General features: G+C 35.1%; 1 protein-coding gene across 5 annotated transcripts in view; it reads right to left on the reverse strand.

Moving 5' to 3' along the window:
- DPYD (dihydropyrimidine dehydrogenase) overlaps window positions 1-22,499 on the reverse strand; it is an 845,662-nt gene that overhangs the window by 543,721 nt on the left and 279,442 nt on the right. The window contains exon 9 of one of the 5 annotated variants that reach the window (XM_079105434.1): window positions 18,496-18,671. The exons of the other annotated variants lie outside the window; for them this stretch is intronic. Coding sequence (XP_078961560.1) covers window positions 18,652-18,671 — 20 coding nt within the window. The 3' untranslated portion in view covers window positions 18,496-18,651. Of the gene's footprint in view, window positions 1-18,495; window positions 18,672-22,499 lie in introns of those variants that run through there. 5 annotated transcript variants of the gene reach the window in all.

A 22,499-nucleotide genomic window follows, 5' to 3' on the forward strand; every position in this document is an offset into this window, starting at 1 on the left:
ATACATGTCCTGGTATTTTATTATTTGGCTCATTAGACATGTAATTACTGTGTCAAATTTCCAGAAAAGTATCTAAATACTTTCAGAGTGTAGGTTTATCTCTTTATACCAATGAGCAACAACCAGTTCAGAGACTGGCACCTGTCTACAGCCACTCCCAGCAACACTGCTATAGATCACACAGAATTTGAATGCAGGTAACTACACCTCAGAAATAAATGTAGGATTTGAATTCAGGCAGGCAGGCTTCAAAGCCACAGCTTTCAGCAATGAATGGTACATCACTGACCCATGAAAAGTACAGCGCAGCCCAGAGCACAGGGTTCTTTGCCCCAGAGCTTTTATCAGCTCACCAGATCAAATCATAGGCAGTATGCAGAAAAGAAGTAATAATGGGCCACAAATATCAGAGGTTTTTTTGTGTGTCTGAATTCTGAAATACTACCTAGTAATCTCATTGAAGATGTTTTTAATTCATCTTCATTATTTTTCTTTATTTTGATTTTTTTATTTGTTGCATGATATACTCCAGACTGTAACTTGGGATAATATATCACAACACTGGTTGCCATAAGAATTATATACTTTCAGAACATTTTATTATTTTATTTCACACGAATTGATAATATACAAAATATACAAAAGCTAATGTTATACAAAAATGTAATCACTTGTTTGATTTCAAATCAATTATAGCCCATAGTATGCTTTCCTTTCTTTTAGGACTACTAGAGATGCCTAATGACATTATTCCTACTTTAATGAATTTACACCAAATTATATTTAAGCTTCATATTTATATCAAGCTGACAACCACAGTTTTGTGATCAAAATGGAAATGCTGGTTGGCAGGATAAAATACAATGTTCTATTTGAGTCAGTTGTCTTCAGCATTTGGTAATATGTGGAGATAACAAGTTAGCTATTTTCCATGAAGCTGGAATTAAGTACATTTTATACTTAATTTTACCATCTATTCAAACTTCCTAATTGCACTTAGTTTCTAGGAAATCTGAAGGTAACTTTTTTAAATGGATATTTTTAATATGGCAACATTATTTTCTGGGCTTAATGCCTTAAAATATTGCCAGTGGCATTTATGTCTATACTGTTTGACAGCTTTTTCTCATGTTGAAAAATAGATTTGGGGAAGTTAAATCAAATTCAAACATCTGTGAATGCCATGACTGATTCTAAATACAAAAAAAGCTGAAAGCTTGTAAGAACTGATTTTAGTCATTCTTTTAATTCAATTTAAAAGTTCAACAAAATCACTGAGTGTAAGTGAAAAACAGGAACTTTGGAATTATTTTATGGGTCAATCTCAAATGTAGTCACTATTTCAAATGATATAGTGAACACAAATCTTAAAGTTCTGCCATTTATTGGTATTTCTGTACCCATTTTGAATGTGTATAGATTTCTTATGGGCAACATCTCATGTTTTAATGAGAACCATCTGCCTTCTTAAAATTAAGTAAACATAGCACAAAATTTACTTTTCAGCTAAACTTCAAATAACTTATAATTTCAGGTGTTCAGCTAGATGTACCTTTTATGCTGTTCATGATTGTTTGAATTGTATTAGTATATGCCCTTTTATTCTTCATTGTCTCAACCTGTGGAGGTTCAATCTTCTTAGCCTGCCTCTGTATTTCTGTCCTTATTTAATTAATTATTTTAGCATTTTCTGATTCCACTTTGACTATCACTTTTTAATTTTTAAAAATTTTTTTAGTTGTAGATAATACCTTTATTTTATTTATTCATTTCTATGTGGTGCTGAGTATCAAACTCAGTGCCTCACACATGCCAGGCAAGCCCTCTACCACTGAGCCACAACCCGACCTCACCTTTTAATTTTAATAGGAACTTTAGAATTATTACCTAGGTCATACTCAAATGCAGTTAAATGGTACATGAACTGCTAATCTTAAAGTTCTGCCATTTATTGGTGTTGACTTTAAACAGCATTGTAATGCTATAAAATAATTGGCTAATTAGATAATGCTTAATTTCATTAAGAGTTTACCATAAATTAAAAACCAGTTGCAATAGTGTGGATCTGTAGTGTCCCCCAAAGGTCCATGTGTTAAAGGTTTGGATGCCAGCCTGCCATGCTATTAGGAGGTGGCAGAACCTTTGGGAGGTGGGGCCTACTTGGAGAAGTTAGGTTATTGGGGATATGCCCTAAAGGTAAATATTGTGATCCCAGTCCCTTCTTCTCTCTTCTTCCTGACTGCCATGAGGTGTGCTACTTTGCCCTACCACATCCTTCCTGCTGTCATGTAATACCTCACTACAAGTACAAAAGCAACATGGTCAAGTGACTATGGACTAACACCTCTGAAACCATGAACCAAAACAAAATTTTTCTTTATTAAACTGATTTCCTTAGGTATTTTGTCATAGTAATTGAGTAGTAACACATCAGTTTATGCAGCACTCCATTCAAACTTAGCTACCTAATAACTGGCATATTTATGTATGCACATTATAAGTCTCTCTAAATTTACAATGATAGCCATGACAGCACCTTTAGAAGGTGTAATGTCTTTTGGATATCAAAAGAAATTTATATTTGATTGCGTAACAAAATATTAACTATTTTGGAAACTTATCAGGAGCATAACATTGAGAACCTACTTTAAGTAAAATTAATTGTTATGGTAAGTCTTTTCAGTAGTATGGGCATATGCTAAATATCTGGAACTCACATACTATTTTAAATATAATGGGTAGAATGGAGATGTGAATTAATAATTCTAATATGGCTATACATGTACAGAGGAATAAAAGAATTAAGTAAATTGGTGGTAAATGGAAAAAGTGAAAATTTTAACTGTTGGAGACAGAAGTTACAAATAAGTAAGGAGGCAGGACTAGAAGGAGGTTAAAAAGATCTAGGTGGTAATGAAAAAGTTGGAGATATTAATATGTATGTATAGTATATTTAGCTTAATAAAGGTACAGATATTACCTATAGAAAGAGTAATAGATATATGGATAAACATAGCTTAGTATGCACATATATTTTCTTACTCTGTCAACTAAGAGGGTCTAGAAGCAATAACATTCCAGTTGCAATGAGGATCCCTAACTCTGAGATCTTGGCTTCTAATTCTATTGTCCAATGAAAGGTAGAACTCATTAAGTAAATGCTGCTTATAGAACTGAGGAAGTAAATACATGAGTAGAGCCTAGAGCATCTTTTTAAAAAACTTTTTTAGGTGTGGATGGACACACTACCTTTATTTAATTTATTTATTTTTATGTGGTGCTGAGGATCGAAACCATTGCTAGGTAAGCCTCATACATGCTAGGCAAGCAATCTATCATTGAACTACACCCCTAGCCCCCACTGAGCATCTTATAGTACAAGAATCTAGGTGCTACAACACATACACATGCACATATACTTACACACACAATGATGAAGATATATTAAAGGGACACAGGAGCCAAATGAAATAATGTCTAATAACTGCCACAGTTGGAACAATTTGAGCAACTAAATAAGGTAATACTAGATTATAGCCCAAAGAATAAAATATATATTTGCAAGTCTATACTAATATAAATAATTAAATAAATAAGTGAGCAGAACAGACAAATCCCCAGAGAAATTCCAAATAATTACATAGATACTCTACACTAAAAGTGGTAGAGCATAGATTCCTCAGTTCTTAAGAACCTTGCACAAGGGGGGCTCTGTTTGTGGTTCAGCAGTAGAGCACTTGCCTAGCCCATGTGAGGCACTGGGTTTGATTCTCAGCACCACATATAAATAAAAGAATAAAATAAAGGTCTTTCAACATCTAATATATATATATTAGAACCTTGCACAAAGTACAAAAGAAAAAGAGTAAAAAGTTACATTATGGTTGAGAAAAGTGGCATGCACTACTTTAGCAGGTGATTGAGGTTAAACATCAACCATTATAAGACATATTCAGAGTATGTATCCATCACATGATGCCATGATAGTGCCGTTTACCTCTGTGGTCTTTCAACCTAAAACCATAACCCCAGCCTAATCATGAGAAAAAACATCAGATATATCCCAATTGAGGCACATTCTACAAAATACCTTCCTGTCTAGTAACCTTCCAAAGTGTCAAGGTCATCATAAATAAGGAAGATCTGAAAAACTATCACAACCAAGACTAGCATAAGTGTGTTAGTCAGTTTTTCTTCACTATGACCAGAATAACTGATAAAACAACTTAGAGAAGAAAAAGTATTTTGGGCTCACAGTTTCAGAGGTCCTCACCAGTCAACTCTATTTCATAGGGACTGAGGGAAGGCAAAGCATCATGTTAGAAGGAGGTGGCAGGTGGGAAGCAAAACAGAAAGATCAAGGAGTCAGGGACAAAATATAGTCCTGAGGACATGTGCCCAGTGATCTGTTTCCTCCTGCCAGACCATAACTGCCTACAGTTACCACACAGCAATCCATGCATTTACACTATTGACCCATCAAATGGATTAGTCCACTGATGAGGTCATAGCTCTCATTAATTCAATCGTTTTACCTTTGAACCTTGTGCATTGCCTCACACAAGGATTTTTTTGGGGAATATTCCATATCCAAACCAAAGCCTAATGAACCATGACTGAAATATGACTACTAAATATGAGGTGAGGTCTCAGATATGATTCTGGAACATAAAAGAGGTACTAGGTAAAAACTAAAGTAATGTAAATAAAATATGGGCTTTAGTTAATAATAATTATCAATATTGGTTCATTAATTAAATTAAACATACCATACTAATATAAGATGATAATAATAGAAGACATTGGATGAGGACTAAAAGGCAAATTGGTAGTATCTTGCAGTAATTCTATAAATATAAAATTATTCTAAAATAAAAAAGTTTATTTAAGAATATTATGAGGAAGAAAAGATTAAGTTGCATGAAGTATGAGTGCACAATACAATATGCATACAATTAAATGTTAATTTGTATATTACGCAATATAGTAAACAATGAAAAAGAAAGGCAGACAAGATTTGGAGGATCAGAGAAGGAATTAGGAAAAAGATGGTGTTTGTACAGAATCAGAAAGAGAACTAAGATTTTAACAGGTGAATATGAGGGGAGAAGATCATGATCTGAAGAATAAAATATAATCAATGACTTCAAGGCAGAAACTAGAGTGATTTCCCATGAAAATAAGTGTGCAATGATATACTAGTCATTCTAGTTTTCAACAAGTTAGACTTAGTCCAAAGTTATCAGCAGTGACCAATGCCAAGAAAGAGTACTCTCAAGAATCAAGATCAAAAATCCTGAAGCAGAGTAAGAATTAGGCACAAACAGATGGATATCATAAATCATTCAAGGATGACAGAGAATGCAAACTTCAAGTGAACACTGAGAGCCAGTAAAGACTACTAGTGATTTTCTCCCACAGAGGAGAAAACACAGGATCTTATTCAAAGGAATAGAGTAAGTTATTAATGAGGACATGGTATAGAAAGTAAACATGATGTCTACATACTCCTTGCAGAATAACAAGAAATAAATTTGGAATCATGGTAGTCAGTTGTTATCAAAGACTCAGAGAGTCAGTCAGGCAACAGAAGTATTTTGATGGGGGGTTTTAATCAAAAATATTATACAATGAAAATTATTATTGGAAATAACATTCTAACTGGAAGGATCAACTATGTTTTCTATTATAGAAGAATACTTGAGATTGGGTATTTATAAAGGAAAGTTTATTTGGGTTTATGGTTCTAGGTACTGGAAATCCAAGAGCATGGAATCAACTTCTGCTTAGCTTCTGGTGAAGGCCTCATGCTTTATCATCACACAGCAAGACAGAAAGGGAAGCAAATGCATGCAAGCAAATGAAGAACAGATTCACTTTATAATAGCCCGCTATTAATGTGATTAACTCCATCCCACAGGAATTAAGCCCTTCCCTCCAGAGAGACATTATTGCATTCATAAAGGACCCCAACCTAAGACCCCATCATCACTTAAAGGACCCACCTATAAATGCTATACATCAACAATTAAGTTTCCAACATGTGAACTAAAAGAGCACATGTTCAAACCACAGCAAGGGTGAAATAAAAGATGAGATTCTGACAGAGATCTGTCTTTAAGAAAAACACTATTGTTTATAAGCATCTCAATTAGAGCAAAAGGAGAAACAATGGAAAAATGGATATAAAATAATGAGACTAATTTTTGATGAAATGGGAGGGTAACTTATAGGTTAGGTTGTGTCCTCCAAAATTTGTTTGGTGAAGTATTAATACCTCAAAAAATAAAAAATAAAAAATAAAAAAAACCACAGTGACTGTACTTAGGAGATAATAGTCTTTAAAAAAAGAGATAATTAAACTGAAATCAAGATCATTAGGGTGGGCTCTCATATGACTGGTGTCCTGGAAAGAACAGGGAATATTACACAGAAAAAGGCAGAGAGTAGACTGTGAACGCAGTGGAGAAGACAGCCATCTATAAGCCATGGATATAAGTTTCAGAAGAAACCAACCCTGTTGACACCTTTATCTCAGATTTTTATCTACCAGAAGTATGAGAAAATATATTTCTATTGCTTAAACCCCCAATCTGTAGTCCTTCGATAAAGCAACCCTGGCAAAACAAAACAGTGACAAAACAATCATACTGTTTTGAAGTTTTGTAACCTTGTACAATAACTGTGGCAGCACTGAAAATGGGAAAATGAAGGAGGGAGTTCATATTGGCTGTGGCAGGTGATAAATCCCTAGATAAAGTCATTGCCAAGATCAACAGTAAGAAAGTTTATCCTCCAACTCCTGTACCAATCAGACTGTGAGCAAGGTGAAATCAGACTGTCCTTTCTTACTGATCACTCCATCCATAATACCTGAAATGCATCAGGAAACAGTAACTACAGAAGTAGTTACTGAGGGAATGGATTTGTATGTTCCACAGTGTCATTCCCCGAGTCTCTTGCATTTTGTGTATTTCATTAATGTTTTTGAAATAAATTACTGGGAGAATGTTTTAAACTGTAGTCAAAGTTGTAATTATTTTAAAATGTCAATGATGCCAATCTCATCAATGAGAAAAGAACACTATTAAAAAAAATGGAGAAATTCATGAAAATACCCAATCACTTTAAGGAATTCATTTTATGAAGACTTTAACTTAAAGACTACAATTGATTTCTCCAGATGACAGAATAAGAAATAAGTAATGACTTCTAAGCTCCTTCAAAACTTCTGTCCAACTGAAAATCAGTTCATATCCTCCCTCCTATTTCAACTTGAGTTATAGTTTCCGAATGGGATGTGTTTTTTCCCCAACATAAACAATAGTTTTCTAAAATAATGTTAAACTGATATCAGTTATTATTTGTCTGATTTTCATAGGTGGGTCAAGTCATAGCATGCCTCTATTCTTTGTTTTCTTAACAATTATCAAAATGAAAAGACACAGTAAGGATGTGATACTTTAACTCTTAAGTATAACATGTGTCAGGTGTTTTCCAGGTAACTTACATTTGATTCCCAAAGCATGTCAGTGAAGTATATTATTATCCTTAGTTAACTTACAGGGAAACTGATGATTAAATAGGTTGAAATAACTTTTCAAAGCATCTTAGTTCAGGCTGCTATAAGGAAGTACCATAGACTGAGTAGCCTATAAACTGCAGAAATTCATTTCTAATGGTTCTGGGAACTAGCATGGCCAGGTTTTGATGGGGGCCTTCCTCAGGTTGCAGACAGGTAGCCATCTTCTGCTTAGTGGGGTCTCTTAGGTAACAGCACTAATCCTGTCCATGAGGCTTCATACCTACCACCTCATCACCTCCCCAAGGTTCCACTTCCTAATACCATCACATTGGAGGTTAAGATTTCAACAAATGCATTTCAGGGACACAAAGAGTTCTTAGCACAAGACAAAATATCTACTGAGCTACAGATTCATGATTTTGATACAAATTCTTTATACTTTTACTCATAATATGCTTTCAGATTAAAGATAATCTTTATATGCAAATATAATATTAACAACAAATTTTAATAAGAATATAATCATTTCTGATACCTGCCTAATCCCCTTTGTTCTCTCCTACACTGAGAGCATGAGAAGCCCACCTTTAACAACTTGCTTCATTCAGGTCTTTTCCTTAGGCCACCCTCCTGATCTTTAGTTCCCTGATTTTTCTAAGTACCAAGAAACATATGCCTCATTGGCCTTCTTTTTATGGCACTGCATTAGGATACCTCTGTCTTACCCATCAATGCAACTCTTTGCCATAGGGCAAACAATTTTGTAAATTCCTTAATCTCCACCTTACTTTTGGTAGAAAATACTGCTCTGAATGACACTGACTTCCTTTTCCTCAAATTTTTAGCCTGGAACATTTCACCAGCCTAGATAAACTAAGGGGAATAAATATCATCAACAGGTTATCATCTAATGTAACATCAATAATAATATTATATAACATAATAGTATGTATCTAGCACATTAAATATACAAATAAAATATTAGTATGGTTATAATAATGTTAAATTCAAGAAGGTAAAATCAAAGTGTCTTTTGAGCCATTCTAAAGATTTTAGACGCTGTCCTTACAAAAGCCAGTTTGCAAGCTGTGTTTTAACTATCCAGTAGTAAAATCAAAAAGTGCCTAGACAAAGGATAAGGACAGTAGAAATGGAAGTAAAGGTTTTAATTTCAGAGACATGTAGAAGTTGATTTTCTAGGGCTTGAAAATTGTCTGGATGTGGAGGGAAAGAAAGAGGGATAGTCTTTGAAAGCTGGGTCACATTCATGAACCATATCCTCAAATGCACTTGCTTCTTAGGTATACCCAGCCTATTGTACCGTTTCTCTAATACCCTCAAATAACTCTGGGGTCCATGTAGACTTTTCTCTTTAAGAACCTGCATCTATATTGCTAACTTTCTCCCTGTGTGTGCTCATCACCTCTACCTATTCCTTGATTTCAAAGCAACTCAAAATTTGTGTAATGCATATCCCAGGTCTAGATACACCCATTATGCACAGCTACTCTTTTATTGCATATGTGAAAGAGAAAATATTCCCAGACATTGACAGTTAAATTGTCATTTGTAAATCAGTTAGTAGTAAGAGAATATGCCTTTGGCATCCTATATGTTTTGCTGGCTGCTTTAGGTCCTGCAATTAAGCATGTAGCAATATTCTCAAACAATTGTATCAAATAACAGTTAATTACAGGAAATTCAGTACCACTTAGAAATCTTGCCAATAATAATAATGATGATAATAATATTATCACTTCATAATTTTTATGAGATGAGACAGGCCATGATTTGTAAAATGATAGTTGAATCCTACTTAGACTTACAAAGTGCTTTATATATGCATGTAGGCAAAAAAATGGTTAGATGAAGAAAACATCAGGATCACTACTTGATTAAATACAAATAGAGCTAGTAAATACTAAAACATGACCATGCTGTTTTATGGTCCATGCATTATCTGTGCAAAAGAATATAGTGGTAACATGCTTAGGCTCTGAAACTAGATGCCTAGTTCAAATCCCAGCCACTGCATGTTTGCTGAAGGAACCTAGACTCACAAGGATGAGAATTTAGGAATAACTCTTTTGATTTAACATGTTGTAACAGGTTTTAGAAGGATGCCCAGCAATTGGTAAGCACACAAGGTAAACATTATCAATTCCTTTTATTTGTTATCTTTGGACGTAGAAAATCACTTATTACTTTCATTTTCTGCCTTCTTTCCACCAATCCCTAATCCATAAGCAAACCCTGGAAGTTTCACTTCTGAATTGAATGATGAATATGACAAATTATTACCATTACCTTGCTAATAAGACTGTCTTAGTTTGGGTTATCCCAGAAGGAGCACTGGAGACAGGAAATCAAGTGCAAGTATTTATTTAGGAGATCATCTTAGGAGATACCTGTTGGGGAGTGGGTCAATGATAAACAGGGAAGGGAAGGAATTTAATAAAAGTGTGTGTTACAGAGTCCTGCTAAGGATTCCAATTGCCAGAGTAGGCCATTTTCCTCAGAACTCACCCACCCCTGGGGGCAGGACAGCTGCCATACTTGGGGGGCTTTGGTTATCACAGACTGCTCACTGAGACATTATTTCAATGTATCCTTCTACACTGTCCTTTTAGGCCACCTCCTTACTTGGTATGACATACTCATGTTTTATCAAAAAGTAAATCCAGCATAACTGTTACCTTCACATCATTCAGTCATTTCTGATAATCCTATTTAAAATACTGTCCAAACTTAAAGACAAAAATGTACGTAAAATGTTAGCAACCTTTTTCCTGTATCAACATATTCAGAAAATTCTATAAATGAAGCTTTATAAATTAATAATTAGATAACATTACAGTTATGCAAATCATTTCGATTTTAGTATCCATCTGTAGAAGGAGGATAATACCATCTATACCCCATGGCTATTAAATTGATAAAATAGTATAAATATACTATGAAGCACTACACAAATGGTAAATAAATATCACAAATGTAAGAGCCTCATATTTAATATTTTAAATATTTCTGTTCTAAAACTTTCTGTGTGATTTATTTTACTTCATTTTCTCATTCCCTCCCCATCCATTTACTTTGTTTTATTTTGTGTTTTACTCTCTAATTCTTTTAGCTACTTTATATTCCTCACCATCTCTTACTGCCTAATTTGGTATTACTCTATTTCTCCATGACTTCTCAGTCATGCTATTTCTAGCTCCCTTCACAACCCCTCTTGGGGGACAGTTCCTTCCTCTGAGCATTCTGCCCGTGTTGTCTCTCCTGCAGCTCAAAGCTAACAAGACCCTGAACCGCTGCTTCTCTAGGACCTCAGAGCTTAGTGCTTTGTCAGCTTCAAGCTGTTTTAGAGAAACTGTTGGCTTATTTCTCAGCTGCAGCATTGACTTAGCAAGCCTTTCTTCTAAACTTGTAAATAATTCATTTCAGGTCAAGTTTTTGTTACCAGAAACTTTTCCCAGTAAATAACAAGTTTCTTTATCTCTAGTAAGAAAGTATGGTTTAGTGGTAATAGTGGTAAGCAACTTATTAATAAAAGATAAATTCTATAATAGGAAAGGATAAGTCTTCCTCTTTGGTACAACTCTGATTTTGCTACTATTTTTTTGGTGGGAAGTAAAGTAAAGAATTATAGTGGTAATACAACTTTCTGCCCTTTACAAAACCTGTCAATAAGAAGTATTATCAAAAGCTTCAAGAGAAAAGCCAAACCTCAATGGGACACTAATACTCCTGTTGTCTCGATTTGTTTCATTCCAGGTCCTCTAATAACTTAAATAATTGAAGAAATGGAAGTAACTGAAATAACCACAAGAAGGTTGGCGTATAACAGGCTTCTCACTTTGCTCAAAACACACTACCTGCCGGCAGTGGGCCAATCAGCAGGATTTCCCATTCACTCGTGTGAGTTGAGTTGTCACAGTGATGGCTTGTGACCAGGACTTTGGGGCATTTTGCTTGGATACACCAAACCCAGAGGAGTGACAGCTGTATGGAACAAAAGTGTACAAAACTCTCCTCTGACTGGCAAAATTGAAAGCCCAGCTTGCCATGATCAAGCTGGCTTGAAGCATAGTTTGTTTTGTCTTGTCAATCTTAGCAAACCCTATTTGTTGTTGGCATTTCAACAAGCAAGATTTATTAAGGGTGAAATGTCAATCCTGGGCCTTGCTCCACCTTGTCCCAGGTCAGTAGGCAACCAAAGTGGTCATTCTAGCAAGTGGCATTTTGTAATCATAAGCTCTTCTGTGAAACCAATCTGAAACATGATTTATGTTGACAAAGGGTAAGAGAACAAATGAATAAAGCAATAAAGAGACGGACAAAAGACAAAAGGTGCTTTAAAGGAACATTCCATTCTGAACTGAATCAAAGAAGGTTTGTATCTACAAATAGATATGGATTAATACTTTTTGTATGTTTTATTCAGGAAAAGACACAAATACACAACTAAAAAATGCAAGAAGAATAGAAAACAGAATTTTTTGAAACATTGAGCAATCGGACAAATATACTTTCTTTAAAGCTATGGAAGTAGGGAGGGCTTACACGGTGGGGTGCATAAAGGAGTCAGAATCTATAGCATTTAAAAACATGCATACTGAGAGTATTAAAGTATTTTGTGGATAACACAGTTATAGTTTTTTAAAATGATTTTTAAAGACTCCTTTGAAATTGAGATTTGAATTATACATAAATATAGCCATAGGGTTGGACTTCTAAAATTCCATGCCACTGTTCGATTGTAATCTAAAAGTGATGCCAAGAATGCATAAGCCCAAGCCATGTAACTTCTTCCACAGTAAAAATAACTAATATAACAGGGAGTGAAATGAAAAGAGCTGGCAATGCATTTCCCCCCCAGCATATCAAGCAGGTTTTCATAAGGAAGCTGTGGTCATCAATCACTACCTCATTACCAGCCCGTCATCTGGGCTTAAGCTAAATGTATTCTGGCTGGCTGCCATACTAAATGTTCAATGAAACATCCTTAAGGCTCTCTACAAGTTCAGCTGAAGTCGTACATGCTATACATCAAAGAGGAACATTAGCGTTATCATAGCTTAATAAATAGTGCCATTCTGGCAATGTAATCCTGTGTTCTAGAGCTATCTACCATCCCCAGTATTATACTGCTTAAGTAAACAATCATTTTGTCTCCTGTGAGGTTTATTTAATGATAAATGTATGTAGAGATAATTAGTCATACTACTACAGATATTCAGATATATATCTCAACTTGCTCAAACCCTGGACATGAATGAGATTAGCAGAATATTTAAGACATACAACATGTTAAAAAATCTATCTTGGAAGATTATTCATCCTTGTACATTGCTATTTATCACTGATGTTTTGACTCTCAGTGAGGACTTTTAAGTCAAGCGATGGCATCCATTTTACTTGTGACTCTTACAAGTTCAACTGATAGAGATATTGTGTGTGTGATGTGTTCTTTACTGAAATGACCTCTTGCTGCCATTAGGCAAAATAGTGGTCTCTGTATTTGGAAGATACTTACAGGCGTCATTATCTTAATTTGTATGAACTACATCCTTGGAAAGTTAGGTGGGAGGGTGAGCTTTTTATAAGTGAAAATACACAAAATTGTTTCAGAGCATACAACATTTTTGCAATTGCTGGTTAATCTTAGACGTAAAGGCTAAGGATATAAATAATATGCACTTTATTGAGAAAAATGTCCCTGGCTTCTGTCCATGTTGAAAACAAACAAGTAAATTTAACATAAAATTGCAACTCTAATTTGTGCAAGTCACACAGCTAACTTCTTACTAATTGCTTGCTTTTAATTTAGAAAAATGATATTTGAGACACATGAAAGGTAAATCTAAAATGTAAAGTCAAACACTTTTATAACAAGTTTGGATAAGATAGGATATGCTAACAATAAGTTATATTTTAAAAAATAAGTCAGCCTCAAATATTAGGTAAAGACTATTTTGGAAAATAAAAAAGAAATGTGAAGTAGCAAGTAATAAAAGACATCTATAAAATGAAGGCAACTAAAAGTCAGATGAGGACCTGGAACCAGGTTTTCCCTATAATTCCTGCAGGTAAAAGTGGAAAAAATTGTTGCCAACACACTTGACTGAAACTGTGACCTTATTTTAAAATGTAGGCCTGAGAGGATAGGAGAGCAAAAACATACAGCTTCCTCATTATTAATCAAACCAAGATGTTGGTGCACTGCAGACATCACTGTGGGAAGAATCCCCCAAACACATTATTAAGATGTCAGGGAGGAAAGCTTTTCCTGTCTCCTCTTAGCTTCTGTTACTGGGAGCCTATGAATTAAACTAACAAAAGTCTAAGAAGAGAAAAGGAACACAATATTTGTTAATATTTACATGCATAGGAGTTTAGAGAAAAGAAGTGAAATTAACCAGGGTCAATAGGAACCCTAACCCCAAAATGATTAAGAAACATAGGAGAGACTTAATGGAATCCCTGGGTAATGTTACATCAGTCTGCTTATGCAAACTCATTCAGGTGTTGGCATCCCAAATCAGGTGAGGATTTCCTCTTGCCAACCTGTACCGAGAAGAGGAGAGCGCACCTCCCCATAGGGAAATACATGCCCTGCTTTTAGGAGGATGAGGGGAGGGTAGAGGAGTCTCTATGCATCTGTACTTCTCAACTGACTTTCAGTTCAAAATAATCCTATGCCCAGGATTATATATCAGAATGACATATTTTGATTCCATTGGAAGCCCTGAGTCTAGAATGGAGTCCTGGAAGAACAGGTGAAGAAACTGCAAAACAACTAAATAGGAAGGTGGCCACACAGATAAGGGGGGCGGGGCAGGGAATGAAAACCAACACAAGTTTAAAATCTTTAAAAACTAGCTTGGAAAACCAAAGTTAAGCCATGAAAGGGATTCAAAGGGTAAGAACAAAAGACAAAAAGTCAATTTATGAATCACAAATTCACAAAATTTAAATATTTTTATAAACCATCAACAAACACTTTACAATTATTATGCCTGTGCTCAGTTGGAAAATGACACACTGGGTATATTTTGAAACAAGGAAATAACTTATGAAACAAAGAGAAAGAAATTCGATGTGAAATAACAAGTTAGAAAAATGAACAATTGATAGAAAATATGGAACTAAAATAGAATAATCAAAATAAAAGTAACTGAAAAGGTAACTCTTGTTCTAAAGATGTCAAAGCAATAATTAGTATTGATACTGAAGAATTCATCTATGAGGCAGAGGGAAAATCTACGAAAAAGCAGGCAAAAGATATGAAAGATTCCAAAACATACAATAGATGTTCCAAGGAATAAAATGGAAAGACAGAAGACTACAACTTGAACGAATAAGAGGTGAACATTTTATAATATTTGACACTGTTGGCCACAGTAGGCACACACTCTACAAGGTTTATAGAATAGTTTCAGAAGGAAGTCTATTCATGCCTAGGTCTAGTACAAATGACAATAACAGGATTTTTGGGGACAAAGAGGAATCCTTCAGGACCAAATCTAATCTCATCCATCTAGTTGCAATTGCTTGAAATTCCTTTAATTGAAAACAAAGCTTTTCAATCTATAGCTAAAGAGCTTAAAACGCAAATAACCAGGGAGAAAAGAATGCCTTCAGTCCAAGCTCCGTTTACTTAAGTGGAGTGTTCAGAACAGTGAAAAGGCACAGAGCACTAGGAGACATGCCTTCCAGGAGAAAGATGCCTCTGGGGAGAAAGGCTGGAGGAGCAGTGCCCACAGGCTCACTATGTGGACCGCTGGCTCCAAGCTTGAGAAGACTCTGGACGTCAGAAGATTCCTGTTTTTTTCTCTCTTGGCTGTATTCTACAGGGTGAGGAGTCCTGTAAAGGAAAAAGGATGCACCTGCCTGAAGCCCACACCTTTCCTCCTCCCATTTAGAGCCCGAATCTTCTTCCCCAGAGACCTGAGCTTGTTGCCCTAGTGCCTCATCCCTAGGGGGACATGTCTGCACACCAAAGGCTGGGCCTGGCCAGGGTGCAGGTGTTGCGTTGGGAGAGAAATATGATGATTACTTCTTCGGTTCCTATTTCAGGGCATCTTGTGTAGACATAATTGACAATGGCAATTGAAGACCACCATTGTGGATATGCTTAGGAGTTGCCTTGAAATGATCCTTTAGCTTTTAAATGTATGGATGTGTTTCTTAATCAGCTAGCCTGGAATTCCTTGAGGTCAAGGAATGTATCTCTACAAATTATTCTCAGTGCCTATATTGTACACAAAGTATATTATAAAATGAATGCCAAACAATCTAAAAGATACTCATATTATCATTACCTCAACTCAACTGCTTAAAATTGAAGAAACTGCCATCTTATCCACAACTGGATTCTCATGGATCCCTGACAAATTCTGTCAAATAAACAGATGCCAGGCTCCATCACTCCTGGTACAGACTTGAATCACATATACCTGGTTTCCATATATCCTCACTGCTTACAGTTGTGTAAATTTAGGCATATAATGTGATCTTTCTAATAGGACATTCTTTATCAATAAAATATGGAAAAAATATCATAATTGTGACACTTTAGGAATTGCTTTAGGTTCTTGGTATCTGGCAATAAGACTTTTAAAATTACTTATATTCGTTATTTTTATGTGAACGTGAACATGCAAGAATGAAGAACATGGCATACAAATTTTAATATTTATAATTACTGTTAAAACTCACCATAAAACAATAAATTGTTTCCTCTATTACAACCCTTCCACTATTCTCAAATAAATAAACTTTGCCTTGCAAATGGTATGTTTCTAGTCAAAAGCATAATGACTCCCAGGAAAGTCTAAATTCCTTAGTTTCTGTAACACGTGAAATGTTCTTATTAACACCCAGAATGTGAACTCTGCTCAGTGAGGGCACTGTTTGTCCTGTGAAAAGCCTTGACCAACCTACACAGGATCATTAAGAAATCCTTTGAGCATGGAAGGCAGGCCTACCATGTTTCAAAACTCCAGAAACCTCAGTTCACACCATGGGACCCACTCAGAATCCAGACTTGGTAGAAAGATTATTTTAAGATGAAGATATTTGAGATCCAACTAATGCAAAAGAAAGCTCTTCGGAACTTCCTTAATTCTGCCCATACACAGAAATTTCTGGAAATAGGCTGCCAAAAGTTCTTTCTTCAGGGTATCTTCTATTCCAACACCAAAGGTAAAGCTTTCCTAAGTCCTCTCTTCAGAGGAGATTCAAGGTCATGAAGAAGGATGAAAGACCACTCACAGCAACAGAAATGAACATTAACTTTCTTATGTCTTGTTTGTCTCCCAGAAAAACCATTTGTCTTTTCTAAAGAAGGCTATTTTTTCTTCCCATAGAGGAATTCTCACCCTCTTCCCCCACTAAATTATGTATAACTTCTAACTTTAACCAGTTATCCAACCAGCTACTTCTTTTGTTAGCTCCAAATACATATGAATCACCCTTATTTTCCCTTGCTGGCCTGTCTTTTGTCAATTTATTTCACAGTCTCCACCACAGTACCCTAAGTTTATCTTTGTCAGGGACACAGAGTCCACAGGTTGGCAAGTATCCACAAAACAAGGCAGAGGGCTAAAGGGCTCTGCCTGAACCGGAGAGAGTTTCTAAAAAGATCAAAAGAGAGAAAAGAGAAGGAGTAAAAAGAAGTCAACAAGGGGAGTAGATAGGAGTTGGTTCCAGGAAGGACACTGGAATGATAGCCAAAAGGTATTTTTAAAAAAGATGATGCCTAAAAAATAAAATAAATAAAATACAAGGTGATATCTAAATAGACCTAAGTAGACATTTCACAAAAATATGTGAATGGTCAACAGGTATATGAAAAATGTTCAATATCATTAATATCCAGGGAAATTCAAATCAAAACCACTATGAGACATCACCTCACTGCAGTAAGAATAGCTGCTATCAAAAAACAAAAGCTAGCAAGTGCTGGGAAGTATGTAGAGAATAAGGAAATCCTCACACACTGTTACTGGGAAAGTAAATTAGCATAACTATTATGGAAAACAGTATGAAGTTCTTCAAAAATTAAAAATAGGATTACCATATGATCCAGCAATCCCACAACTGTATATATATCCAAAGGAAATGAAATCAGTCTGCTAGGGACATCTGTACTCCCATGTTTATTGCAGCACTATTCACAATAGCCAGAAATGGTAATACCTGCGTGCCTGATCTAATGAATGAATAAAGAAATTGTGGTACATATACACAAGGGAATACTATTCATCCATAAAGTGAATAAAATCCTGTAATTTGCAACATGTTTGAAACTAGAGTACATTTTGTTCAATTAAATAAGCCAGGCAAAGAAAGACAAATACTGTATGATCTGTGGATTCTGAAATAATTGATTTTATAGGAGTTGTACATTGGTTACCAGAGGCTGGAGAGAGCAGCAACTAGAAAGGAATGAGGAAAGGATAATCAATGCTACCAAGTTACAGTAACAGGCCATGGTGTTCTACGGCACAGCTGGATTACTGTGAATAACAGAGTACTGTACATTTCAGTTAGAAGAAAGGATTTTCAGCATTTTTAACATTAAGAAATGAAAAATGTTTAAGGAGATACATATGTTTAACCTGATTTAAACATTGCACAATGTATACATCTATCAACACATGATGTTACCTTATAAATAATATAATTTTTATGTCAACTAAAACATAATTTTAAAAAATTAATCCAAGAAAAAAGTGATACCTGTTTATGCATTTGAATTTGTTTTTCATTGATTCACTTTGTACTTCTTTTTCATATTCTTTCCAAATATCTCAAGAAAATAATAGCCTTACTGAAGGTCTTTGTGAAAATCTATGATAAGGATCATTCTGGAGGATAGTGTAGGAAACAGGGAAAACAGAAGCCTTGCTGACAACATTTCTTTTATTTGGAATGTACTGTTAATGCAGTTTGATTTGGGGGCCCAGCATGACCTTTCTGAACTTGCCTCAGGAGCTCTTGGTGTTCACTGTAAGCATATGTACCTCACCTCAGGCAGTATTTGTATTTGGAAGGCCAGGTGTTACAGGTAAGAACTAAATAGATAATTTCTTCAAAATGCACATACGTTCTCCTCACTCTCAGCCCAGCATCTGAGGATCTGGGGAAGAGAGGAGCATAAGTATGCGTGCTTTGGCAAAACCCTTTTTATTATGCTCTATTTTTTTCCTTTAATTAAATTACATTGTTATATTGTATGCATGTATGAATATGTAATAACAAACTCCATCACTGTGTACCACTATAATGCACCAATAAAAACATGAAAAAAAGAATAAATATTATGTACAAAAAAAAAAAAGAAAGAAAAAGAACTCCATCCTGGGAAGCTAGGCCTGACACAGCATAAGGCTGGGATGTTTTTACATGTGTGGGTATTTGCAAAAGACAGTAATATCATCTGGGAAAGGCTGATTTCCAACAGAAGGCCACCCACAAGCTTACCAGGAATTTATTATTGATGATATAATCTAAGCAGTTAAGAAAGTTCAAGAATTAAGTTTAAAGTTTCTGATACTGTACGGAGAATAACCTTCATCTTGGAAATTATATCATAATGGATTTAGTACAATCTTTTGAAGCATTAGCATACACTTTTAACCAGAGAATAGTCCTGGATTATGTTATGCAATCACCAGGATAGTAAGGCAAGGCTCATCTGCAGACAATGGATGAGGCAGCAATGAGATGGCATTGTATTATGATGGAGTAGATCTCCTACTGTACTTATTAGTGTGAACTAAAGCTCTCAAATAATTTCAACTTGGTTTCCCCATTTATAAAATGGAAATAAGACTGTATGCTACAATAATTTTAAAACATTATATATATATATATATATATATATATATATATATATATGTTTGTTTTTGTTTGTTTGTTTTTCCGGGCTGGGGATTGAACCCAGGGCCTTGTGTTTGCGAGGCAAGCACTCTACCAACATTATATATTATTGGAATATATGAACATTTAATAACTGCTATCCTTACTCCTCACAGATAATGCCATTGTTATTAAACATCTCTGTGTGTATTGAATTAATATAATGTTCTATTACCTCCTGTTATTTACTGACTCATGGCTCAGATACTGAACAAAATTCCTCTACTGTACTCAAAATTAAATGTTATTTTGTATGTATGTAGTTGGTTGCTCCTCCCATTCTGTCTTTTTTGCTACTTATTATGTAAAATTTGGAAACCAGAAAATGCAGGCATTGTGCAATTGAGAAAGTATAGATAAGTGAAATTTACTGAAGGTTTAAAAACCTCCTCTTTCTAATGATCATTACAGTGATGTGCTATATCAGATAATCAATGGTCTCATTAAAAACAAGACACCAGTCTTACAAATAGTCTGTGAAGCTGGAATTTTAGCAGGATGTGTGTATGTGTATTTAATTTCATATAATTGGTGGGTAAACAAAGAAATAAGATTTTTAGATATGACATTGATTCCAATTATCTCACTGTTAATTTATAAAACCCACTGGAGGCTTAAGATCTATTTTCTAAAAATGTGACCAAATTAGATCTTCAAACACATGTGTGCATCAATAGACCATGCATCACATTCCTATTCAAGACAACAGGGTTTCTGAGTGACACTGATAAGGTCAGCAGTCTTTTGAAAGCTGGCCCTTATTCTACTCAACTTAATTGAAACACAGGGGTGGACACTGTATTTTTACCACATCACAAAAACAAAGTTAAATACCAAAACAAAAATAGCCTATAGTCAATCAGTTATCAGAAAATCTACTTATCTAGTTGGGACACAGAACTAAAAACACACACAAAAAAATCTAAACACACACACACACACACACACACACACACATATACACACACATATACATGCCAATAAAATCAAGTTGCATAGTGACTTAGAGAATTTAAAAAGTACAAGTTCTTGGATTTGTTTTTAAGAGTAAATCCATATGCAGGAATAAGGACATTTTCAAAGTCTGCTTGCTACAGTTACTTTTTTATGTATTGCACCCAGCCTCTCAGGGATGCAGAAGCATTTTTATTTGCATATTTATTTTCTGTCATACAATTTTCAGAGTACAATTCTATCAGCTGTGTAAGTACACCATGGCTAACCAGCATGAAGAATTCCCTTGTAGATGTGGAAAAGTTAGAAAAGGGCCTGAGTTTGCAACAACTGCCACTGCCATGTGGTTCCTGCCCCTTTACACTAGTCATGCATCAGGGAAATCTTCCCTGGGTGAATAAAATCGTCTCTTTTATGGGAACTCCCATTCAATCCAGTGATAGAAGAAAAGCATTACTAATACTTGATCCTTTAATTTGAGACACTAAGATCTAAAACTTAGTTCAAGTATCTTGTTTATTCTTGTCTACTATGACTTGAAGGAGTGGACCTTCTAGCATAAGTGTTTCTCATGAAGCCAATACTTTACTTTTTCTTTTCAATTTGAAAAGGGAGTTTTAGCTTCCCTGTCTCTCTTGGATGAAGGGTATAATGCCCTATTGGCATGTGAATGGAATGTAAGAGACATACATGGCAGTGCCCAGCCTGTTCCTCAGGCTTGCAGAAGGGCCATACCAAATAGTCACCTCAACAGTTGATTGAATGGGTGATGCAGGACCTGATCTGTGACTAATCCATCTAGATACAGCGTGCAGTCAGCAGTGGGGAATTTCAATGAAATCTCCTGCAAAGCATTGAGAGTTGAGTACTGCATTTGGAGACATGTACACTAAGCACATAGAAAGGTACAGAAAAAAAGGAGGGGAATGGAGATAACGGAAACAAAAAGAGGCAGATCAGATACAAAAGATTATTTGGTAGGCAATGGAGATCAGATACAAAAGATTATTTGGTAGGCAACAAACTTTACTTAAACTTTACTTAAACTTCTGATATTTTCTAGTTCCCATAAAGCATGGCAACATTTTATTTCATATTTTTACTAATCATCATCCTTATTTGAACTAGCTACAGTGACTTTTGGCAGGGAAGTCTGCTATTATAAAAACAACAGAAAATACATTTACTGAGTTTTCGATAATCCTCTTGGTCTATAAATGGAGAAACTTGAACTAGAAAATCTGAAGCTCCTCCATCTCTAAGATGTAATAAACAACAAAAAAATCTGTAATTTTCTATAACTACCAAAAGGTCATGTTAAAAATTGTTCCCAAGGGTTGGGAATGAAGCTCAGTGGTAGAGCACTTCCCAAACATGACCAGGACCCTGATCCCCAGCATCACAAAAAAAGTACCTCACTGAACCCTGGTTTGCTGGGCCTGGTGGAACACATAGGTAATCCCAGTACTTGGGAGGCCAAGGGAGGACAATCATTTGAGCCCAGAAGTTCAAGGCCAACCTGGACAACATAGAAAGAATCCCATCTCAAAAAAAATGTTTTTCTCACTGACCCTTAGTTATAAGATTATTATATTTTGCAAATATTTTCATAATATATATATATATATATATCTCAGATGGTAATATACTACAAAGTGAATCTTAAAACATTTAAAAGGCAAATGTTTTAAAATTATTTTGGAATATGTAATACATTCACATAGTTTGTGAGTAAGATAGATTATAGGGGCTGGGTTTATGGCTCAGTGGTAGAGTACTTGCCTATCATGTGTGAGGCGGTGGGTTCCATCCTCAGCATCACATAAAAATAAATAAATAAAAATAAAGGTGTCCACCCACAACTAAAAAAAAAATTTTAAAGATTGTAAAAAGATTATCTTCACTGTTGTCTCCTATATAATTTTTTATGCACATACAAGTAAATATTCATATTTCTCTATTTTTACAAATGATATCATATATAGTTTAATTCCAACTTTTGTCCCATTAGTAATCCATCTCAGATATATTTTTCACATCAGCATATATGAATGTTCAATAGTTTTAAAGCATCACAGGATTCTATTGCATG

Source organism: Sciurus vulgaris, assembly GCF_902686455.1.
Source record: "Sciurus vulgaris genome assembly, chromosome: 1".
Classification (NCBI taxonomy): domain Eukaryota; kingdom Metazoa; phylum Chordata; class Mammalia; order Rodentia; family Sciuridae; genus Sciurus; species Sciurus vulgaris.